This window comes from Misgurnus anguillicaudatus, chromosome 18 (genome assembly GCF_027580225.2).
Source record: "Misgurnus anguillicaudatus chromosome 18, ASM2758022v2, whole genome shotgun sequence".
Taxonomy (NCBI): Eukaryota; Metazoa; Chordata; class Actinopteri; order Cypriniformes; family Cobitidae; genus Misgurnus; species Misgurnus anguillicaudatus.
Window position 1 is genome coordinate 5,511,222 of NC_073354.2, and position 22,322 is coordinate 5,533,543.

The 22,322-nt window shown below is 39.9% G+C and overlaps 1 protein-coding gene and 1 long non-coding RNA gene across 2 annotated transcripts in view; one reads left to right on the forward strand and one right to left on the reverse strand.

The window, feature by feature from the left end:
* The window catches only part of sprtn (SprT-like N-terminal domain), a 45,226-nt gene extending 23,055 nt beyond the window's left edge, over positions 1–22,171 (forward strand). The window contains exons 3-5 of the mRNA XM_073855652.1: positions 16,708–16,836; positions 19,449–19,740; positions 20,013–22,171. Coding sequence (XP_073711753.1) covers positions 16,708–16,836; positions 19,449–19,740; positions 20,013–21,094 — 1,503 coding nt within the window. The 3' untranslated portion in view covers positions 21,095–22,171. The remainder of the gene's footprint in view (positions 1–16,707; positions 16,837–19,448; positions 19,741–20,012) is intronic.
* Positions 12,375–14,947, reverse strand: LOC141350487 (uncharacterized). Its single transcript, XR_012358552.1, has 4 exons — positions 13,988–14,947; positions 13,577–13,723; positions 12,848–13,402; positions 12,375–12,632 (listed from the first exon to the last, which is right to left on the reverse strand). It is a non-coding gene; the product is annotated as an uncharacterized lncRNA (long non-coding RNA).
* Positions 22,172–22,322: the final 151 nt, after the last annotated feature.

Genomic DNA, 22,322 nt, shown 5'->3' on the forward strand with positions numbered 1-22,322 from the left:
GAACTTTTTTATGTCCTTATATGGGCATGTTTCCTGCCCCATTATAAGTCAATGGGGCACTTTCGGGTGCCTCTTACACCCCAGGGGTACAGCTTACACCCCAATGTGATGTATGTTCTTACAGAGTCTACCACCCTCTTCAAATGTTATAACCCACAAGTTTCTACAAAATCCTCGAGCGGAGCTATGACCCGTCAAAGTTAGGCCCAATGTTAAGTCAATGGGATTTTTCGGGTGGTTTTTCGCCCCCCTTTCAAAAATCCTGCACCCGATTGCTTATAAAAGTCATAGCACCCCTCTCCTCAATAATCCGGTCGATTTGAGCCCTCTTTCATGGGATTACGGCAAACCGTGCGGGACGAGTTACGCGCCGAAAAAGTGTCCAGAAAAAGAATAATAAGAAAAATAAGTATGAGGAATAGTAATAGTGATGCCTTGCATAAATGCAAGCACCACTAACTAGATATTAAAGTTTGAAGACAAACTTTATGTTGGCTTGAAAAAGCGTAGCTTGAACGTTTAAAACGGTTTGACAGAAGTTTAGTTTAGTAGGCTATCTGGCTGTTAGAATGTTTAAGTATGAAGGTAGCATGATTAGCATGAAGTTAGCCTGATGTTAGCATGATTAGCATGAAGCTAACATGATGCTAGCATGATTAACATGAAGCTAGCATGATGCTAGCATGATTAGCATGAAGCTAGCATGATGATAGCATGATTAGCATGAAGCTAGCATGATGCTAGCATGATTAGCATTAAGCTAACATGATGTTAGCATGATTAGCATGAAGCTAGCATGATGCTAGCATGATTAGCATGAAGCTAACATGATGCTAGCATGATTAGCATGAAGCTAGCATGATGCTAGCATGATTAGCATGAAGCTAGCATGATGCTAGCATGATTAGCATGAAGCTAGCATGATGTTAACATGATTAGCATGAAGCTAACATGATTAGCATGAAGCTAGCATGATGCTAGCATGATTAGCATGAAGCTAGCATGATGTTAGCATGATTAGCATGAAGCTAACATGATGCTAGCATGATTAGCATGAAGCTAGCATGATGCTAGCATGATTAGCATGATGCTAGCATGATTAGCATGAAGCTAGCATGATGCTAGCATGATTAGCATAAAGCTAGCATGATGCTAGCATGATTAGCATGAAGCTAGCATGATGCTAGCATGATTAGCATGAAGCTAGCATGATGCTAGCATGATTAGCATGAAGCTAGCATGATGCTAGCATGATTAGCATAAAGCTAGCATGATGCTAGCATGATTAGCATGAAGCTAGCATGATGCTAGCATGATTAGCATGAAGCTAGCATGATGCTAGCATGATTAGCATGATGCTAGCATGATTAGCATGAAGCTAGCATGATGCTAGCATGATTAGCATGAAGCTAGCATGATGCTAGCATGATTAGCATGAAGCTAGCATGATGCTAGCATGATTAGCATGAAGCTAGCATGATGCTAGCATGATTAGCATGAAGCTAGCATGATGTTAATATGATTAGCATGAAGCTATCATGATGTTAGCATGAAACTAGCATGATTCTAGCATGATTAGCATGAAGCTAGCATGATTCTAGCATGATTAGCATGAAGCTAGCATGATTCTAGCATGATTAGCATGAAGCTAGCATGATGTTAGCATGATTAGCATGAAGGTAGCATGAGGCTAGCATGATTAGCATGAAGCTAGCATGATTTAACGTGAAGCTAGCATGATTAGCATGATGCTAACATGATTAGCATGACGCTAGCACTATTTAGCGTGCAGCTAACAAGATTTAACATGAAGTTAGCATGATTTAGCATGAAGTTAGCAAGATTTATTATGAAATTAGCATAAAGCTAGCATGAAACTAGCATGAAGCTAGTATGACTTAGCATGGAGCTAGCATGAACCTAGCATGACCCAAAGACCCAACCCCCATGTCTCTATGATGTTCAGACCAAGAGATATAAGGCTTTGTTTATTATGTTGCTAGGGTGCTCAAATTTGGTTGCTAGGGGCGTGGCTTAATGCCTCAATAAGAATCCTATTAAGACTGATTGGATGCCTGAGTAAAATGAGCCCACCCCTATGTCTCTATGACACTCTGGTGTAAAGATATCCATCTGGGCTTTTTATAATGGTAGTCTATGGGAGATGTTGCTAGGGTACCCAAAATTGTTGCTAGGGGCGTGGCTAAATAGCTTTGGGGCGATCCTAAGAGACTGATTGGATGACTGAGTAAAATGAGCCCACCCCCATGTCTCTACGACACTCTAAAGTAAAGATATTCCATCTGGGACGCGTTTATTCCCTTATATGGGCATGCTTCCTGCCCCATTATAAGTCAATGGGAAATTTTGGGGGCCTCTTACACCCCAGGGGTACAGCTTACACCCCATTGTGATGTATGTTCTTACAGAGCCTGTCAGCCACCTTAAATGTGGTAAGCCACAAGTTTCTACAAGTTTCTCACTCGCAGCTATGACGCGTCAAAGTTTGTCTCAATGTTAAGTCAATGGAAATTTTGGGGTGTTCGAGACCCCCGTTTAGGAATTCGGAAGGTCCCATCAGTTAGAAAAGATATAGCACACTAAGTCAGACCAGTCTGAAGGTCTGTGGAAAATTTGGTGCATGTAGCTTGAAAGCCCTAGGACGAGTTAGTGTCAGAAATTTTGGGGGGAGAAAAAGAATAATAATAATAATAATAAGTTTAATAGCAATAACAATATATTGGCTTTTTCAAAGCCAACATAATAATAAGTTTAATAGCAATAACAATATATTGGCTTTTTCAAAGCCAACATAATAACTAGATATTAAAGTTTGAAGACAAACTTTATGTTGGCTTGAAAAAGCGTAGCTTGAACGTTTAAAACGGTTTGACAGAAGTTTAGTTTAGTAGGCTATCTGGCTGTTAGAATGTTTAAGTATGAAGGTAGCATGATTAGCATGAAGTTAGCCTGATGTTAGCATGATTAGCATGAAGCTAACATGATGCTAGCATGATTAACATGAAGCTAGCATGATGCTAGCATGATTAGCATGAAGCTAGCATGATGCTAGCATGAAGCTAGCATGATGATAGCATGATTAGCATGAAGCTAGCATGATTAGCATGAAGCTAGCATGATGTTAGCATGATTAGCATGAAGCTAGCATGATGCTAGCATGATTAGCATGAAGCTAGCATGATGTTAGCATGAAGCTAGCATGATGCTAGCATGATTAGCATTAAGCTAACATGATGCTAGCATGATTAGCATGAAGCTAGCATGATGCTAGCATGATTAGCATGAAGCTAGCATGATGCTAGCATGATTAGCATGAAGCTAGCATGATGCTAGCATGATTAGCATGAAGCTAGCATGATGCTAGCATGATTAGCATGAAGCTAGCATGATGCTAGCATGATTAGCATGAAGCTAGCATGATGCTAGCATGATTAGCATGAAGCTAGCATGATGCTAGCATGATTAGCATGAAGCTAGCATGATGCTAGCATGATTAGCATGATGTTAGCATGAAGCTAGCATGATGCTAGCATGATTAGCATTAAGCTAACATGATGTTAGCATGATTAGCATGAAGCTAGCATGATGCTAGCATGATTAGCATGAAGCTAGCATGATGCTAGCATGATTAGCATGAAGCTAGCATGATGCTAGCATGATTAGCATGAAGCTAGCATGATGCTAGCATGATTAGCATGAAGTTAGCATGATGCTAACATGATTAGCATGAAGTTAGCATGATGCTAACATGATTAGCATGAAGCTAGCATGATTAGCATGAAGCTAGCATGATGCTAGCACGATTAGCATGAAGCTAGCATGATGTTAGCACGATTAGCATGAAGCTAACATGATGCTAGCATGATTAGCATGAAGCTAGCATGATGCTAGCATGATTAGCATGATGTTAGCATGATTAGCATGAAGCTAGCATGATGCTAGCATGATTAGCATAAAGCTAGCATGATGCTAGCATGATTAGCATGAAGCTAGCATGATGCTAGCATGATTAGCATGAAGCTAGCATGATGCTAGCATGATGCTAGCATGATTAGCATGAAGCTAGCATGATTAGCATGAAGCTAGCATGATGCTAGCATGATTAGCATGAAGCTAGCATAATGCTAGCATGATTAACATGAAGCTAGCATGATGCTAGCATGATTAGCATTAAGCTAACATGATGTTAGCATGATTAGCATGAAGCTAGCATGATGCTAGCATGATTAGCATGAAGCTAGCATGATGCTAGCATGATTAGCATGAAGCTAGCATGATGCTAGCATGATTAGCATGAAGCTAGCATGATGCTAGCATGATTAGCATGAAGTTAGCATGATGCTAACATGATTAGCATGAAGTTAGCATGATGCTAACATGATTAGCATGAAGCTAGCATGATTAGCATGAAGCTAGCATGATGCTAGCACGATTAGCATGAAGCTAGCATGATGTTAGCACGATTAGCATGAAGCGATTAGCATGTTAGCATGATTAGCATGAAGCTAGCATGATGCTAGCATGATTAGCATAAAGCTAGCATGATGCTAGCATGATTAGCATGAAGCTAGCATGATGCTAGCATGATTAGCATGAAGCTAGCATGATGCTAGCATGATGCTAGCATGATTAGCATGAAGCTAGCATGATTAGCATGAAGCTAGCATGATGCTAGCATGATTAGCATGAAGCTAGCATAATGCTAGCATGATTAACATGAAGCTAGCATGATGCTAGCATGATTAGCATTAAGCTAACATGATGTTAGCATGATTAGCATGAAGCTAGCATGATGCTAGCATGATTAGCATGAAGCTAGCATGATGCTAGCATGATTAGCATGAAGCTAGCATGATGCTAGCATGATTAGCATGAAGCTAGCATGATGCTAGCATGATTAGCATGAAGTTAGCATGATGCTAACATGATTAGCATGAAGTTAGCATGATGCTAACATGATTAGCATGAAGCTAGCATGATTAGCATGAAGCTAGCATGATGCTAGCACGATTAGCATGAAGCTAGCATGATGTTAGCACGATTAGCATGAAGCTAACATGATGCTAGCATGATTAGCATGAAGCTAGCATGATGCTAGCATGATTAGCATGATGTTAGCATGATTAGCATGAAGCTAGCATGATGCTAGCATGATTAGCATAAAGCTAGCATGATGCTAGCATGATTAGCATGAAGCTAGCATGATGCTAGCATGATTAGCATGAAGCTAGCATGATGCTAGCATGATGCTAGCATGATTAGCATGAAGCTAGCATGATTAGCATGAAGCTAGCATGATGCTAGCATGATTAGCATGAAGCTAGCATAATGCTAGCATGATTAACATGAAGCTAGCATGATGCTAGCATGATTAGCATGAAGCTAGCATGATGCTAGCATGATTAGCATGAAGCTAACATGATGCTAGCATGATTAGCATGAAGCTAGCATGATGCTAGCATGATTAGCATGAAGCTATCATGATGTTAGCATGAAACTAGCATGATTCTAGCATGATTAGCATGAAGCTAGCATGATTCTAGCATGATTAGCATGAAGCTAGCATGATGTTAGCATGATTAGCATGAAGGTAGCATGAGGCTAGCATGATTAGCATGAAGTAAGCATGAGGTTAGCATGATTAGCATGAAGCTAGCATGATTTAACGTGAAGCTAGCATGATTAGCATGATGCTAACATGATTAGCATGACGCTAGCACTATTTAGCGTGCAGCTAACAAGATTTAACATGAAGTTAGCATGATTTAGCATGAAGTTAGCAAGATTTATTATGAAATTAGCATAAAGCTAGCATGAAACTAGCATGAAGCTAGTATGACTTAGCATGGAGCTAGCATGAACCTAGCATGACCCAAAGACCCAACCCCCATGTCTCTATGATGTTCAGACCAAGAGATATAAGGCTTTGTTTATTATGTTGCTAGGGTGCTCAAATTTGGTTGCTAGGGGCGTGGCTTAATGCCTCAATAAGAATCCTATTAAGACTGATTGGATGCCTGAGTAAAATGAGCCCACCCCTATGTCTCTATGACACTCTGGTGTAAAGATATCCATCTGGGCTTTTTATAATGGTAGTCTATGGGAGATGTTGCTAGGGTACCCAAAATTGTTGCTAGGGGCGTGGCTAAATAGCTTTGGGGCGATCCTAAGAGACTGATTGGATGACTGAGTAAAATGAGCCCACCCCCATGTCTCTACGACACTCTAAAGTAAAGATATTCCATCTGGGACGCGTTTATTCCCTTATATGGGCATGCTTCCTGCCCCATTATAAGTCAATGGGAAATTTTGGGGGCCTCTTACACCCCAGGGGTACAGCTTACACCCCATTGTGATGTATGTTCTTACAGAGCCTGTCAGCCACCTTAAATGTGGTAAGCCACAAGTTTCTACAAGTTTCTCACTCGCAGCTATGACGCGTCAAAGTTTGTCTCAATGTTAAGTCAATGGAAATTTTGGGGTGTTCGAGCCCCCCGTTTAGGAATTCGGAAGGTCCCATCAGTTAGAAAAGATATAGCACACTAAGTCAGACCAGTCTGAAGGTCCGTGGAAAATTTGGTGCATGTAGCTTGAAAGCTCTAGGACGAGTTAGTGTTTAAAATTTAGTCTCAGAAGAAAGCGGAATAATAATAATAACTAGATAGAAAAGTTTGTTGACAAACTTTATGTTGGCTTGACAAAGCCTGGCCTGAACGTTTAAAACGGTTTGACAGAAGTTTAGTTTAGTAGACTATCTGGCTGTTAGTATGTTTAAGTATGAAGCTAGTCTGATTTAACATGAAGCTAGCATGATGAGCCTGAAGCTAGCATGAAGCTAACATGATTAGCATGAAGCTAGCATCAAGTTAGCATGATTAGCATGAAGCTAGCATGATGCTAACATGAAATAGCATGAAGCTAGCATGATGCTAACATGAATTAGCATGAAGCTAGCATGAAGCTAACATGATTAGCATTAAGCTAACATCAAGTTAGCATGATTAGCATGAAGCTAACATGATGCTAACATGAAATAGCATGAAGCTAGCATGATGCTAACATGAAATAGCATGATGCTAACATGATGTTAACATGAATTAGCATGAAGCTAGCATGAAGCTAACATGAATTAGCATGAAGCTAGCATGATGCTAACATGAATTAGCATGAAGCTAGCATGATGCTAACATGAATTAGCATGGAGCTAGCATGATGCTAACATGAATTAGCATGAAGCTAGCATGATGTTAACATGAATTAGCATGAAGCTAGCATGATGCTAACATGAATTAGCATGAAGCTAACATGAATTAGCATGAAGCTAGCACGATGTTTACATGAATTAGCATGAAGCTAGCACGATGCTAACATGTATTAGCATGAAGCTAGCACGATGCTAACATGAATTAGCATGAAGCTAGCACGATGCTAACATGAATTAGCATGAAGCTAGCATGATGCTAACATGAATTAGCATGAAGTTAGCATGAAGCTAACATGATGCTAACATAAATTAGCATGAAGCTAGCATGATGCTAACATGAATTAGCATGAAGCTAGCATGATGCTAACATGAATTAGCATGAATCTAGCATGATGCTAATATGAATTAGCATGAAGCTAGCATGATGCTAACATGAATTAGCATGAAGCTAGCATGATGCTAACATGAATTAGCATGAAGCTAGCATGATGCTAACATGAATTAGCATGAAGCTAGCATGATGCTAACATGAATTAGCATGAAGCTAGCACGATGCTAACATGTATTAGCATGAAGCTAGCACGATGCTTACATGAAGTAGCATGAAGCTAGCACGATGTTAACATGAATTAGCATGAAGCTAGCACGATGCTAACATGAATTAGCATGAAGCTAGCATGATGCTAACATGAATTAGCATGAAGCTAACATGATGCTAACATGAATTAGCATGAAGCTAGCATAAATCTAACATGAATTAGCATGAAGCTAGCATGATGCTTACATGAATACCAATGAAGTTAGCAAGATTTATTATGAAATTAGCATAAAGCTAGCATGAAACTAGCATGAAGCTAGTATGACTTAGCATGAAGCTAGCATAAAGCTAACATGACCAAAACACCCAACCCCCATGTCTCTATGATGTTCGGATCCAGAGATATAAGGCTTTGTTTATTATGTTGCTAGGGTGCTCATATTTGGTTGCTAGGGGTGTGGCTTAATACCTCAATAAGAATCCTTAGAGACTGATTGGATGCCTGAGTAAAATGAGCCCACCCCCATGTCTCTATGATACTGTAAAGCAAAGATATTCCATCTGGAACGTTTTTATTCCCTTATATGGGCATGTTTCCTGCCCCGTTATAAGTCAATGGGGAATTTTGGGGGCCTCTTACCCCCCAGGGGTGAAACTTACACCCCAATGTGAGGTATGTTCTCACAGTGCCTGCCAGCCTCTTCAAATGTGGTAACCCACAAGTTTCTACAAATTTCTCGCTTGCAGCTATGACCCGTCAAAGTTTGTCGCAATGTTAAGTAAATGGGACTTTTCGGAAGTTTTATGTCCCGTTTTAGGAATTCTGTCAGTCGGATCCCGTCAAAAAGATATAGCACACTTCTTTAGGCCAGTTAGAATGTCCGTGGAAAATTTCGTTGATGTAGCTTGAAAGCTGTCGGACGAGTTAGCCGCAGAAAATTTTATCTCAGAAGAAGAAAAAGAATAATAATAATAACTAGATAGGTACATTTCCTGAAGAAAATGTGAGTGGTGCTTGCCGTGGCAAAATTCTGGGGACCATATATGATTATACTCCAAGCCAAAAGTAAAACGGTCCAACCCCCGTGTCTCTACGATGTTCTGATGCGGAGATATAAGGCTTTGTTTACTCTGTTGCTAGGGTACTGTATTTGGTTGCTAGGGAAAAAATGTCATCCACTAGTGATTACCCTCCGAGTCACGAGTCAAACGGTCCAACCCCCGTGTCTCTACGATGTTCTGATGCGGAGATATAAGGCTTTGTTTATTATGTTGCTAGGGTGCTCAAATTCGGTTGCTAGGGGCGTGGCTTGGGAGTGGCCAATTGTGTGCCCAATTGTTACACGCCTAGTCACAAGTAAAATGGTCCAACCCCCGTGTCTCTACAATGTTCTGATGCCGAGATATAACTGTTTGAATTTTATGTTGCTAGGGTAATCAAAAGTGGTTGCTAGGGGCGTGGCTTGGGAGTGGCCAATGGTGTACCCAATTGTTACACGCCAAGTCACAAGTCAAACGGTCCAACCCCCGTGTCTCTATGATGTTCTGATGCGGAGATATAAGGCTTTGTTTACTCTGTTGCTAGGGTCCTGTATTTGGTTGCTAGGGAACAAATGGCATCCACTAGTGATTACCCTCCGAGTCACGAGTCAAACGGTCCAACCCCCGTGTCTCTACGATGTTCTGATGCGGAGATATAAGGCTTTGTTTACTCTGTTGCTAGGGTACTGTATTTGGTTGCTAGGGAAAAAATTGGCATCCACTGGTGATTACACTCCAAGTCACAAGTCAAACAGTCCAACCCCCGTGTCTCTACGATGTTCTGATGTCGAGATATTACTGTTTGAATTTTATGTTGCTAGGGTGCTCATATTTGGTTGCTAGGGGCGTGGCTTGGGAGTGACCAATGATGTGGCCACTGATTACACTCCGAGTCACAAGTAAAACGGTCCAACCCCCGTGTCTCTACGATGTTCTGATGCTGAGATATAAGACTTTGTTTATTCTGTTGCTAGGGTGCTCATTTTGGTTGCTAGGGGCGGGGCTTAGAAGTGACCAATGATGTGGCCACTGATTACACTCCGAGTCACAAGTAAAACGGTCCAACCCCCGTGTCTCTACGATGTTCTGATGCGGAGATATAAGGCTTTGTTTATTATGTTGCTAGGGTGCTCATTTTGGTTGCTAGGGGCGTGGCTTGGGAGTGACCAATGATGTGGCCACTGATTACACTCCGAGTCACAAGTAAAACAGTCCAACACCCGTGTCTCTACGATGTTCTGATGCTGAGATATAAGGCTTTGTTTATTCTGTTGCTAGGGTGCTCATTTTGGTTGCTAGGGGCGGGGCTTAGAAGTGACCAATGATGTGGCCACTGATTACACTCCGAATCACAAGTAAAACGGTCCAACCCCCGTGTCTCTACGATGTTCTGATGCGGAGATATAAGGCTTTGTTTACTATGTTGCTAGGGTGCTCATTTTGGTTGCTAGGGGCGTGGCTTGGGAGTGATCAATGATGTGGCCACTGATTACACTCTGAGTCACAAGTAAAACGGTCCAACCCCCGTGTCTCTACGATGTTCTGATGCGGAGATATAAGGCTTTGTTTATTATGTTGCTAGGGTGCTCATTTTGGTTGGTAGGGGCGTGGCTTGGTAGTGACCAATGATGTGGCCACTGATTACACTCTGAGTCACAAGAAAAACGGTCCAACCCCCGTGTCTCTACGATGTTCTGATGCCGAGATATAACTGTTTGAATTTTATGTTGCTAGGGTGCTCAAAAGTGGTTGCTAGGGGCGTGGCTTAATAGCTCTGATACTATCCTGAGAGACTGATTGGATGTCTGAGTAAAATGAGCCCACCCCCATGTCTCTATGACACTGTGCTGCAAAGATATCCATCTGGGCATTTTATAATGGCAGTCTATGGGAGATGTTGCTAGGGTGCCCAAAATTGTTGCTAGGGGCGTGGCTTAATAGCTCTTGGATGATCCTGAGAGACTGATTGGATGCCCGAGTAAAATGAGCCCACCCACTTATCTCTACGACACTGTAAAGCAAAGATATCCCATCTGGAACGGTTTTATTCCCTTATATGGGCATGTTTCCTGCCCCATTATAAGTCAATGGGAATTTTCGGGTGCCTCTTACACCCCAGGGGTACAACTTACACCCCATTGTGATCTATGTTCTTACAGAGCCTACCACCCTCTTCAAATGTTGTAACCCACATGTTTCTACAAAATCCTCGAGCGGAGCTATGACCCGCCAAAGTTGGGCGCAATGTTAAGTCAATGGGATTTTTTGGGTGGTTTTTCGCCCCCCTTTCAGAAATCCTGCACCCGATCCCTTATAAAAGTCATAGCACACCTCTCCTCAATAATCCGGTCGATTTGAGCCCTCTTTTGTGGGACTACGTTAAACCGTGCGGGACGAGTTACGCGCCGAAAAAGTGTCCAGAAAAAGAAGAATAATAATTATAAATAATAAGTATGACGAATAGTAATAGTGATGCCTTGCATAAATGCAAGCACCACTAATAATAATAAGTTTAAAGAGCAACTTGAAAGTTAAACCACCCATTCACTCAAAGTACAGAAAAATACTGTAGGAAATAGATTAAAAAATATATATTTTTCAAAATGCACTAATTAGGCTTCTGGGGTCATTTTTGTGAGAAAATTTTAGACCCGCCTCTAAAAACCGCCAAACCGGAAGTGACATCACGAGAGGCGCACGCTGGATCGCAATGACAGTTCTTCGGACGCTGAGGAACGAGTAAATGTTTATTCATACTCGTATGGCGAACTACAGCCATACAATTATGAGTTTGCTATGCAGCCAAGAGTGCAGGGACTGGTCAGGATTAAACAGAACGGTCAGAGGAGACAAATTGAAGTGTTATGTGAGGAGAAAAGGACAGATGTGTGGGTAAGATCAGTGATCTGGCGAGATGTAATACTGTGCTCAGATCACAAGATTGTACAGATTATCATATATCATGCAATAGCAAAGATAGTATTGATACTTTATGTCTTTTTAATGCTTATAAGTTATGTTAATATCCATCCACACTTACGTTACGTGATACAGATGTTGCTCATCACCGCAGGAGAGGTGAGCTGTCTGAACCCATATGTACTACAGGGCACAGGCCAGGAGAAATGAGTATGTTTATGGCAGAGATTATTTATTACTAATTTATTTAATATCCATGTATAAATGAACAGTAAACTAAAGATTTGAATGTTAAAACAATCTTAATAAATTTGTTTTTAAAAAATCTTAATGAATTTGTTTTAATTACAAGTTGCCTATAGGTCATGACTAAGTCACAATTTTTGCTGGCACTAGTCAATATTCAAATTAACAATATTAATAGTTTTCCCATCTCCAGACAATACCACTAAATACAGCATAGGCAAGTTATCCGCTGGGCGTCTAAGGATTACCTTACCTGCATGTGTCAGCCATTCAAGAACAGGTTCCAGAGGAAGGAGGACTTTATAAATGGTTTGAATACCCCCATTTTGTGACAATCAATAAACAATAATCACAAATTGTCTTACCGTATAAAAACTGGTTTATGAAGTTTAGATCAGATAATTCGATTTAGTTTTATTTATGTAGCACCGAAAAAAAGATATACAATCTGACCCATTTAAAAACATTTAACAATTTTTCAGTATCTTTCCCATCATATGTGCGGGTATTATAATAGTGTGTTGAAGTGTGTTAAATTGTGAATGATGTGATTAATAGATCCCAACAGCTTCAGCCTTGTTGATCCTCTGGATGGATCTGGAGAGGGGAGCAGGTGTAGTGGAAGACAGGACAGTGCTGCATTCTCGTAGAGCCTGTGGTGACCTGGAGTATTCCAGAACAGAATATTTAAATAGATTACATTTATTTGTCCCTGTTAACAGTGTACACCAAAGTAATACAGTTCTGATAAAAAAAATGTATAGTCAAAGTGGTTTTGATGGTTTTGGTGATGAGTCAGCTTTATATTATTTTTTGAAAGTGATATACAATGCTATTGTTCAAACATTTACAACCTTTTAACAAAAACAACCGCTTACTGCAAATCTCTAATTCTGCCACGCCTTCACGATGGTAGAAATTGTGTACATGGTGGAAGAAGGTGCTGACAAGATGCTCTGAAGCCCAAACAGCTTTAACATCTTGATGATCTGGGTCAGTGTCGGCCGGTAACTTCTTTTTCGAGGGCGCACGTTGCGAAGCTGGTCACATGCATTGAGCTCGTCATGTGTGTGGCTCGTCATTTCAAAATATGTGTTCAGTGCGTCAAGTAAACTTATGTGCATCACACGTGATGTCAAAATCTGCTGCACACGCATGTAAAGGGTCCACGACAAATGATATGCTCACGTTTGCCTGACACTCACTTAATCTCCTGTGTAATTACAGTTTAGTGTCAAGTTAGTGTCTTGTGAACATGAGTGCTTCCCTCATCATAAACCCCTTCAATGCGTGTGCAGCAGGCACGTATTGTGACAAGAGGCATGATGCACATGGTTCACACACGTCACAACAAACACACATTTGGAATTCACGTCCCTCAGAAGAGAAGTCACTGGTCACCAAAAATGCTGATACATGCATGCTGCACAGACCTAAGAGATGTATATAAAAAGCAGAAAAGTACTATACCATAGCATATAAAACAAAAAATACAGGTTATGGTACAACAGACATCAGCTGGCTTTAGCAAACAATGAAGTTGCCAACAGCCCTGAATAAAAAGAAAAACATTACTTTTGACTTTGACAGACATGAATAAGTCTTACTTGTGTGAACAGGATGAGATTCTTGCAGTGGTTTCTCATCAGATGAGTCTTTTTTGTTTTTTCCTCCTCCATAACACATCGCCAGGTTCGTCCATGACAACAGAGGATGATTCATCATAGTAAGCATCTTCATCTGTAGCTGGACAACTAGAATTAAAACAGATTCACCTTTATATAATTGTATAACAGCATGTCACTTTTTAGGTACATACATGAACACACCACATGACAAAAAACGAATTACGAATTAGCTATGCAAACAAAGTAAATAAGATGTAACTCGATTTGATGGTTATACTATTTGCAATCTAAGCTTATCAGTTAGTTGATTTCCATATTTATAAGAAACTTGAATGAAATCATTATGTTAAATGATTTGGTAGTAGCAAATGTTTAAAAAACAAGACTTACTGTGCATAGTTCACGTTATCTTCGAGCTGCATCTCAGACGGACCGTGATCGATTCATGTTTTCTCGCGGCGGCAAAAACACAGGCCTCACGTGGTTCTTGCTTCGGCATCCAATGTTTAACTCCATCATATTGCCGGGATGATAATCCTCCGATCTAACGTGAACGCTATACACCACCGCGTTTTTCTGAAGCACATGGTGAACTGAAGTCGCGTCTCTCGTCTCTTTCCTCGTGCTGCGCTAAACACACCCAGACACGGAAGATAGCGCGGTCTTTATTCTTCAAAAGAAACCTGTGGACTCATTGTCCTGACAGGCTGGAGTTTGAAAAACCTCCACTAACACAATTATTAACCATGACGATGCTAAATTGAAACTACGGAGAATCACATCAATTTGCAACTGCTTTTGCTGAATACAACCGCAGCACTGCCAATGTAGAGCATGTCAGACGAGCGCCTCTGACTACGTAATATGACGCGTTGTTGAAAAAAACAGGGATTTTGAGAGCGGTCTTAGAAAATTTCAGCTTTTTTACTAAATTTATGAGCTTAGAGTTTTGTAAATGTTTTTTGCTTTCGCATTTAATTTTCATATGGTACTTTCATACAAGGTTATATATTTATCTCACAAAAAAATGTAACCTTAAAGTTGCACTTTAACTTCTTCCACCCTGAAGCTATTTTGGGGATTTTCGCCTGGATTTGGCCTACCCAATTTCAAAAGCTTCCCATACCCACATGCAGAGGTTTACATACAAATGTTTGGTATCATTTTACAGGAAACCCTTTGAAATTACATAAAACCCTGTTGTAAGTGCTAAACATGGTTGTATGTGATGTCAGTCCTCTAATAAACACAAAAATAAATAGGCGCTTTTTGATGTTTTTTTTCTAAAGTTTTTATTTAAAAGTGTATAACTCTGGCCCTGAGTGCCTCAGCTCCCTGCAGACAGTTTTGTTTGATTCCAGGAATTGCCAGCTTACAGAGGAAAAAAGATTTTTTTCTCTATCATAATCTATGCAAAAGTTATTTTACTCCAACTGATGGGAGGAATAATACCCTTTTTGTATACAATTTTTGCCTAAAAACATTTAAAGTGCTCCCATAACCACATACAGTGGAATAAATGCAATTTCTTTATATCATTTTAAAGAAAACCCTTTGAAGTTACATAAAAAGCTGCTGTTTGTGACAAATAGTGTTATTTATGTTGTTTTCCATATGATGAAACACCAAATTTTCTTTTTTTATGTTGTAAATACTGCCTCTGATAGTGTATAACTCTGGTTCTGTGTGCTCTAGCAGACTGCAGACAGTTCTGGTTGTTACCAGCAGCAGACAGTAAACACCCAAAAAAAGAATGAACTCTTTAGCATGTCGCATTCAAAAGTTATTTTCATTTTACTGAAGTGTCCGAAAATACATTTTTCATATAAATATTAATTTTTTGTTTTGGACATATAATAAATAGCAAGGGATTATTCATGCACACAACCTAAGAAAATGCTGTGAATGGACTCATTTTTTAGAGTAGGACCTAAGAGAAAAGATGGTGTATCATTTGTGGCTATATGTGCTATCTGAGGCAGTCCACACTCAATTTTCCCATATGTTTACAAAAGACGATTTTTTACATCATTATTCATTCAACTATTGTTGGATATGTGTTAATAATAGAACAAAAATAACGCTGTAGCCTTATTCCTGAGAGTGAGAGCTTTCATTTGATATAAGACTTGCCCATGTTTGTCATACTTGAAAAATATGAAATATGTGAATATTAAATCATATACAAAATTATGGGGGGGGTGATAGTGTAAATTAAGTGTAAATAACTTTCTTACAGTAAAAGATTTCTCAAAGTGATGCATATCTGGAGAAAGTAGAGAGTCTAAGCTTTCAAACAGTATCTCATATGTGTTACTGGGGTCCATGATGGACCATTAAAGATTAAAAGAATATTTTATTTGAGTCAAAATACGAAATTTTGTCCCCGGGACTGGGTCCTTAGGGTTTAAGAGGTTAAATACAATATCAGTATGTTGGCTTTGTCAAGCCAACATAATAAGTTTAATAGCAATAACAATATGTTGGCTTTTTCAAAGCCAACATAATAATAATAATAAGTTTAAAAGCAATAACAATATGTTGGCTTTTTCAAAGCCAACATAATAAGTGATCGGAGTGTCCTGTGTGTTGCATGTGTTTTCAAAAATATGTGTTTGTTACGTCATGTGAACCATGTGCATCACGTGTTCTGTCAAAATAAGTGCCTGCTGCCCATGCGTCAAAACCGTTTATGATAAAAGAGACAGTCACGTTCACAAAATACACGCAAGCCACTCCCTTAACAGTAAACTCTGATTACACATCAGATTATATGAGTATCTGGCAAACGCGAGCGTCTCTTTTGTGATAAACCCTTTAGACGCATCTGCAGCAGGCACTTATTTTGAGAAAACACGTGATCCACATAGGATCACTCGACACGCCGAACACATATTTTGAAATTACGAACCACATGCAACTTTTATTCTCCAAACGAATAGTTGTGATTAGTTGTTAATGCAGCCCTACTTAAATGTGGAAAGCAGTTTTTGTTACTGAAAGCTATGATATAACATTTCGTAAACATTGTAAAAATAACTAATAAGATTTCATCCTATTTTTATACATTTCTAAAGGTAGATTTTAATTAACACTGTTTCTGTCCACAGACTCTTCTTCATGAGATGATCCATGCCCTTCTGTTTGTCACTCAAAACAACAGAGATCGAGACGGCCATGGACCAGAATTCTGCAAGCACATGAACAGAATAAATCAAGCAAGTGGGACCAACATCACTGTAAGACATTTCCCCTGTAAACTCAATCCTGAGTACTGGTTATTCAAATAAAATGCTGATATTTTCAGTCCCAGTATGAAAGAATTTCAAACTCCTTTCACACAGAGAGTAGGGTTGCCGCGGTGACAGAATTTTCCCACCAGTTCACCGGGTGGGAGGGGCTTATAAATGCTCATGCAGACGTGCACATTTCACTTTTGAATTACGCAACTGTTTAAATGCAGTGCTTGCGTACGCTGCGTTAAATCGCATATGAATTTGCGTGCAATGCGAGTGCAACAGCTGGTTTAATTAATTGATTGAGTCAATGTGCGCAGGTAATTCTCACAGAACCCGCCAGTCCCAAACAGAGCAACCGGTTTCTTCTCCATAAAGCGCTGCTTGAATGATGGGTTTATTATTTTTCTTGATGAAAAACACAACAACAAAAAATCTCGCTTATATTAAACATCATATATAGGGCTGGGTATCGATTCAGATTTTCCAGATCGATTCGATTCCGGTTCTCGGATATGTTTTTATACTCGATTCTCGATTCAACTCAATGAATATAGATTTAATACAAATACTATATTAATAAAAAAAGAACAGTGAACAGCAGTTTACAAGTGGGTAATTAATAAAAAAAATTAAAAGCCACAACACTAACGTTGTGTCTCTTGCTTGCGAAATCTAAAATGCTTCCATACCTCTGACTTTTTATGTGAAGGTGGCATTAACGTCGATGAAGCAACTGAAACACTATTTTAAGCACTGAATGAATGAATGACAGGCTCACCTCTCACTCCTTGGTAACATTGCACAAGGCAAAAAAGAGGTTGACATCTAGTGAAGAAGACTAGTAATTAGATTAAAGTTAATCTTACGTTCAATGTTTGCGGAAGTAAATATGAAAGAAAAAATCTTTAATCGACTACGTTTAAAAAAACGATTAATTGAAAAATCGATTATTTTTTCGCCCAGCCATAATCATATATGTATATTTATAACAAAAACGAGTAAGCACACGGCTTCTGCCATTGCCTGGTCGGTCAGCTCGCCTCGCACACTGACAGAAATAAATGAAATCTGACACCGGCTGCTCTGTGACGTGACACGCGTTCAGCTCCGCTGAATTCAGGCAGCAGACACATTCAGTTGTTAGTGTGTTTGCTCTCTCTAACGAAACTAAATGATTTAATTACATGAAAATATCAAAACGACGGTGAAAGAAAGTGTCGCAGTGGGCAAGTGATCTAACCGGTGAGAGGCTGAAGCACCGGTAATCACCGTTTAACCGACTATCACGGCAAGCCTAACAGAGAGTTGATACCAGAAAATTGCTGTAGTGTGCCTAAATGCCAACACGTCCCAGGATTGAGCCCAGCATAGATTCTGGGATGGGTATCTAGTAATATTGCCAGGATCAGTCCTGAAATGTGCCCTGTGTGAACAAATGCAAAAACGATGCCTTAAGATGTGTGTCGTAGAGAGAACTCAGGTTTTGGTTTCGTGGACATAGTTTATCCCTTTGTGGGTTTTAAATGCAGATTTAACGTCACAACAATTAAATATCTGCAAATGGGATTCAAGCAGAGATTACGGAGCTCCTCATTATTATTGCTGAAGCTGATATTGTTCGTCAGCGCTAGTTTTTTTTATAGAAAATGCATGAGAGTGGTTTCCATAATCGCAGATCATAATCAAACTTGAGACGCTGGAGAAAATATTCCAATAAGTGCAGGATTACAGTTACATTACACGTCACATTGCATATTTGTTTCTTAACAAACGTGTGTTCATATGCAGCAATTTTTTTCCGCCGGTGGGTGCGAGCCTTAGAAAACAAACGAAGGGTTTATAGTTTTCACACTCGCTGTTGCACTATTCTTTAAAACGACAGGCGCATCTTTAGCAATCAAGTCCAGAACCAACACAAAGAAGAGGATAGAAGTTGTTGTTCGCTGGAAGAACCCTGGTAGCAACGGCAGGTGCTCTGTAGTCCCAAGGCACTTGGAAAAACGTGGTTTTAGACGCAAAACGTGAAGCTTTTTCATCAAAGCATTGTAGATATTGCAACTCATGAGATCCACAAATCAGAGAGGCACTCGAATTTCAAAAGCGTTTTTCGAATCAGTGCCTATATGATTGTTTATTGCAGCATTTCCATCCGTGAAACAAAACCTGGTTCAAGTGAGGAACCTTATTGGGGTTATGTTTCAAGCTGCGCTAAAAACGTGTTCTGATGGTGTAGTGGTAGCGCAGATCGATACTTTTTCAGCAACCTTAACCAAGAGCAGCCAGCAGGGAATCACTGACATCAGTTGCCTTCCCTTGCAAATAGTGCATTAACTCTTGAGTCTGCTCTGCTGGCTGTTTGCATTCACACAATCTTGAAGACATCTGGCTGGGCGAGATTGTACTTTATATTTTTCATAGTTTGTGACGTGCACACTAGCGCAGGTCGCACTTTACCACCGCAATGGTCATGACAACCGTCTCAGCTCTTAATATTACATTTATGTGTAGCAACACATGTTGGATTTAAAGATTTTACCAATCTTGGAACAAAAGTTGTTTTAATATAAACTGTATATTGTCATTACTGTGCTGTAATATATGGCTCTTTGCAGATATATCACTCGTTTCATGATGAGGTTGACGTGTACAGGCAGCACTGGTGGCGCTGTAACGGGCCCTGTCAGAATCGCCGACCGTTCTTCGGATACGTGAAGCGTGCTATGAACAGACCTCCCTCGGCCAGAGACCCCTGGTGGGCCGAGCATCAGAGGACCTGTGGTGGAACATACACCAAAATTAAGGAGCCAGAGAACTATGGGAAATCTGGAAAAGCGGATGGAAAGAAAGACAAGAATCCTACCAGTGAAAATTCCAAGAAGTCAAAGCCTCCCAGTAGCACTACAGGTGATCCATTAGATATTCCCACATTATTATATTGTGTGTATCTGTACATGTGAATAGTTATTGGTTTCCATTCCTCCACATGGATGGTTTTTGTAGACTGAGTTTGATGATTTTATTTCTATTCTGGTCCTATACTGGTCCTTTGCATGAACATTAGGGCTGTCCATCGATTAAAATATTTAATCTAGAATGGGATGGGCAACTTCGGTCTTGAAGGGCCGGTGTCCTCCAATTCATTTGGTATTTGATTAATTCTTTTCATTGTGTTACAGATTCTGGCTCAAAAGACATCAGAAATCTTATTCCATTTACTGGGAGAGGTTTTGTTCTCGGAGGAAGCACACAGAATTCCACAGACAAACAGCCAAGCCAGACTCACTTAAGTCCCACTAAGGTGCATCCTTTCGTTTCACCTTCTAGTAATGACTCGCTATCCCCAACTAGACCATGGTCCAATGGGACAAACTCTGACAAAAGATTCAGCTCAGGTGCATCAAATGTTCTTCGCAAAAAATCAGTTAGCAACACCAGTGCCTTTGTTAACATCAATGGCTCGCCTGTGAGAATTTCCAAAGCCAACGGCAGTTTGAATGCCAAACAGAGGACGGTACAAGATCTCTTTCAGTCCAAGCTCCTCAAATCTCCAGAAAAAGCCACCAGCAGTGTAGCTTCTTCCAAATTTACCACAGATACCTCAACAACAAATCCTGCTAAATCTAATGGACCGGCTACATCTGGTGCCGGTACCACTAGCCAAATCAATAACCGTCATTCATCCACCGTAACTAGCTCAACTGAGCCCTATGTCTCCAAAAATTTTGGGAATGCTGATGATGCTAAAACCAAATTCTCAAATTCAAAAACTTTGGGAAGCCCTACGAAGTCTGAAACAAGCACAGGTTACATGTCTAAGTACTTCGGAAGTAACCAAAGATCAGGGTCGAATACTACAAGCTCAGGATTCGGGAAAACTGGAAGTCCCCAAAAGTCACAGGCCACGACTTCAGGCTTCGATTCCAAGCACTTTGGAGGCATTCAAAAGCCTGACTCTAATTTTCCAAATCCTAAAAACATTGGCAGCCCCCAGACATCAGGGACATCCAATTCAGGAGCCAGGAAAAGATCACGGGAAGAGCAAAACTCGGCACACATTTTTGATTACTTCCAGAGGACGGTCAGCGAACCGGCCACATCCACAGTGAAGCGCAGAGAGGATATCGGAGGCATTTCCGTGCCTGAAAGAGATCGTCAAGCGAATAATTCTCCAGTCCAAATTACCGTCCACTGCCCTGTGTGCCACAGCAAAATACTAGAGTCCAAAATTAATGAACATTTAGACTCCTGTCTTACATGAATACTGAAAAACAGGATGTTCCTAGTGTGTTCCTAGTTCAAAGTGCAAAATATTGAACATTAAAATTTCTCACGTTGTCTTGACATTTTACTTCCATGTTAGTAAATCCCAATGCACAAACCGATTTTGTTATGTTAATACGAATCAAGAAAGTTTTTGAGATTTTGTTGACTCATTCTACCTCATTTAAGTATTCGTATTATGGGAGGAATGTTGGGCGTGGTCAGCTCTGGTTTGATTGACAGTTAGTTGAGTTGTCACTGTCCTTGTGCCCACAGTTCGTGTTGATTCAGCAGTACTGAATTTTGCATGCGCTAGCTATTCACTATGGGATTTAGTTTTCTGCAGAATCAGGGTTTGCAAGGTTGTTCTCATCTTGGTGTGACAGCTCTGCCGTTCTGTCACACTTGGGGGCGGGGCTTATGCCAGCTTCTTCGTGCCTTAGAGACATACGCGCAATAAAAGTTGAACCTCTCCCAAACTCGAAAATTCAATGGGTGTGCAGGCAGCTGTAAGCTGTTGATGTAATACATGAAGTGTTGTGCTCTTTTGTTTTATTGTTTGTGTTTCAGTCTACCTTTCAACACAAAACAATGCCGATGACGTGGTCATGGTGTTGATGTGAGACTCATGTGCGACTATTGCCTTGATTCATTTATACAGCTAAACACAAACAGTCAATTATCTGTACTATTGTAAAAATAGCAAGGCACTGTGATTGAGTGTCTGACGTTTTCCAGACATCAGTGTTGTTTTATATACACAATTTTAACATGCACCAAATATATTGAATGCAAACGGTGCGATTTCTTAGTTGCATATAACTTGCACATTTATTGTTGGCCAGTTTAGGGCCAGACTCAAATTGTTGTAAAGTTGGCTTTTTGTAAACTTTACTTGTTTAATATACAAGGATTCCAGGAGGATTCCAGATTTAAAGTGGTTATAAATGTTTGTGTTGTTTTTGTTATACAAACGTTTGGTGTTTAAACCTGTTAAAACACAAAATTGTGCCCTATTCTTGTTTAAGTGATGTCTTTGTTAACTTAAATAAATGTTGTTTTACTGTTTAAAAAACATTTTTTTATTGGTTTGAATCTCTTCTAAACATATTTTTTATCCTATACAAAATCTTTCTTAAATGCTTAATAATGTTAAATATTAAACCCTAATATTTTGTAAATATTTTTGTGAGATGTTAAAGAAATTCAATGTTGAACTTAATGCT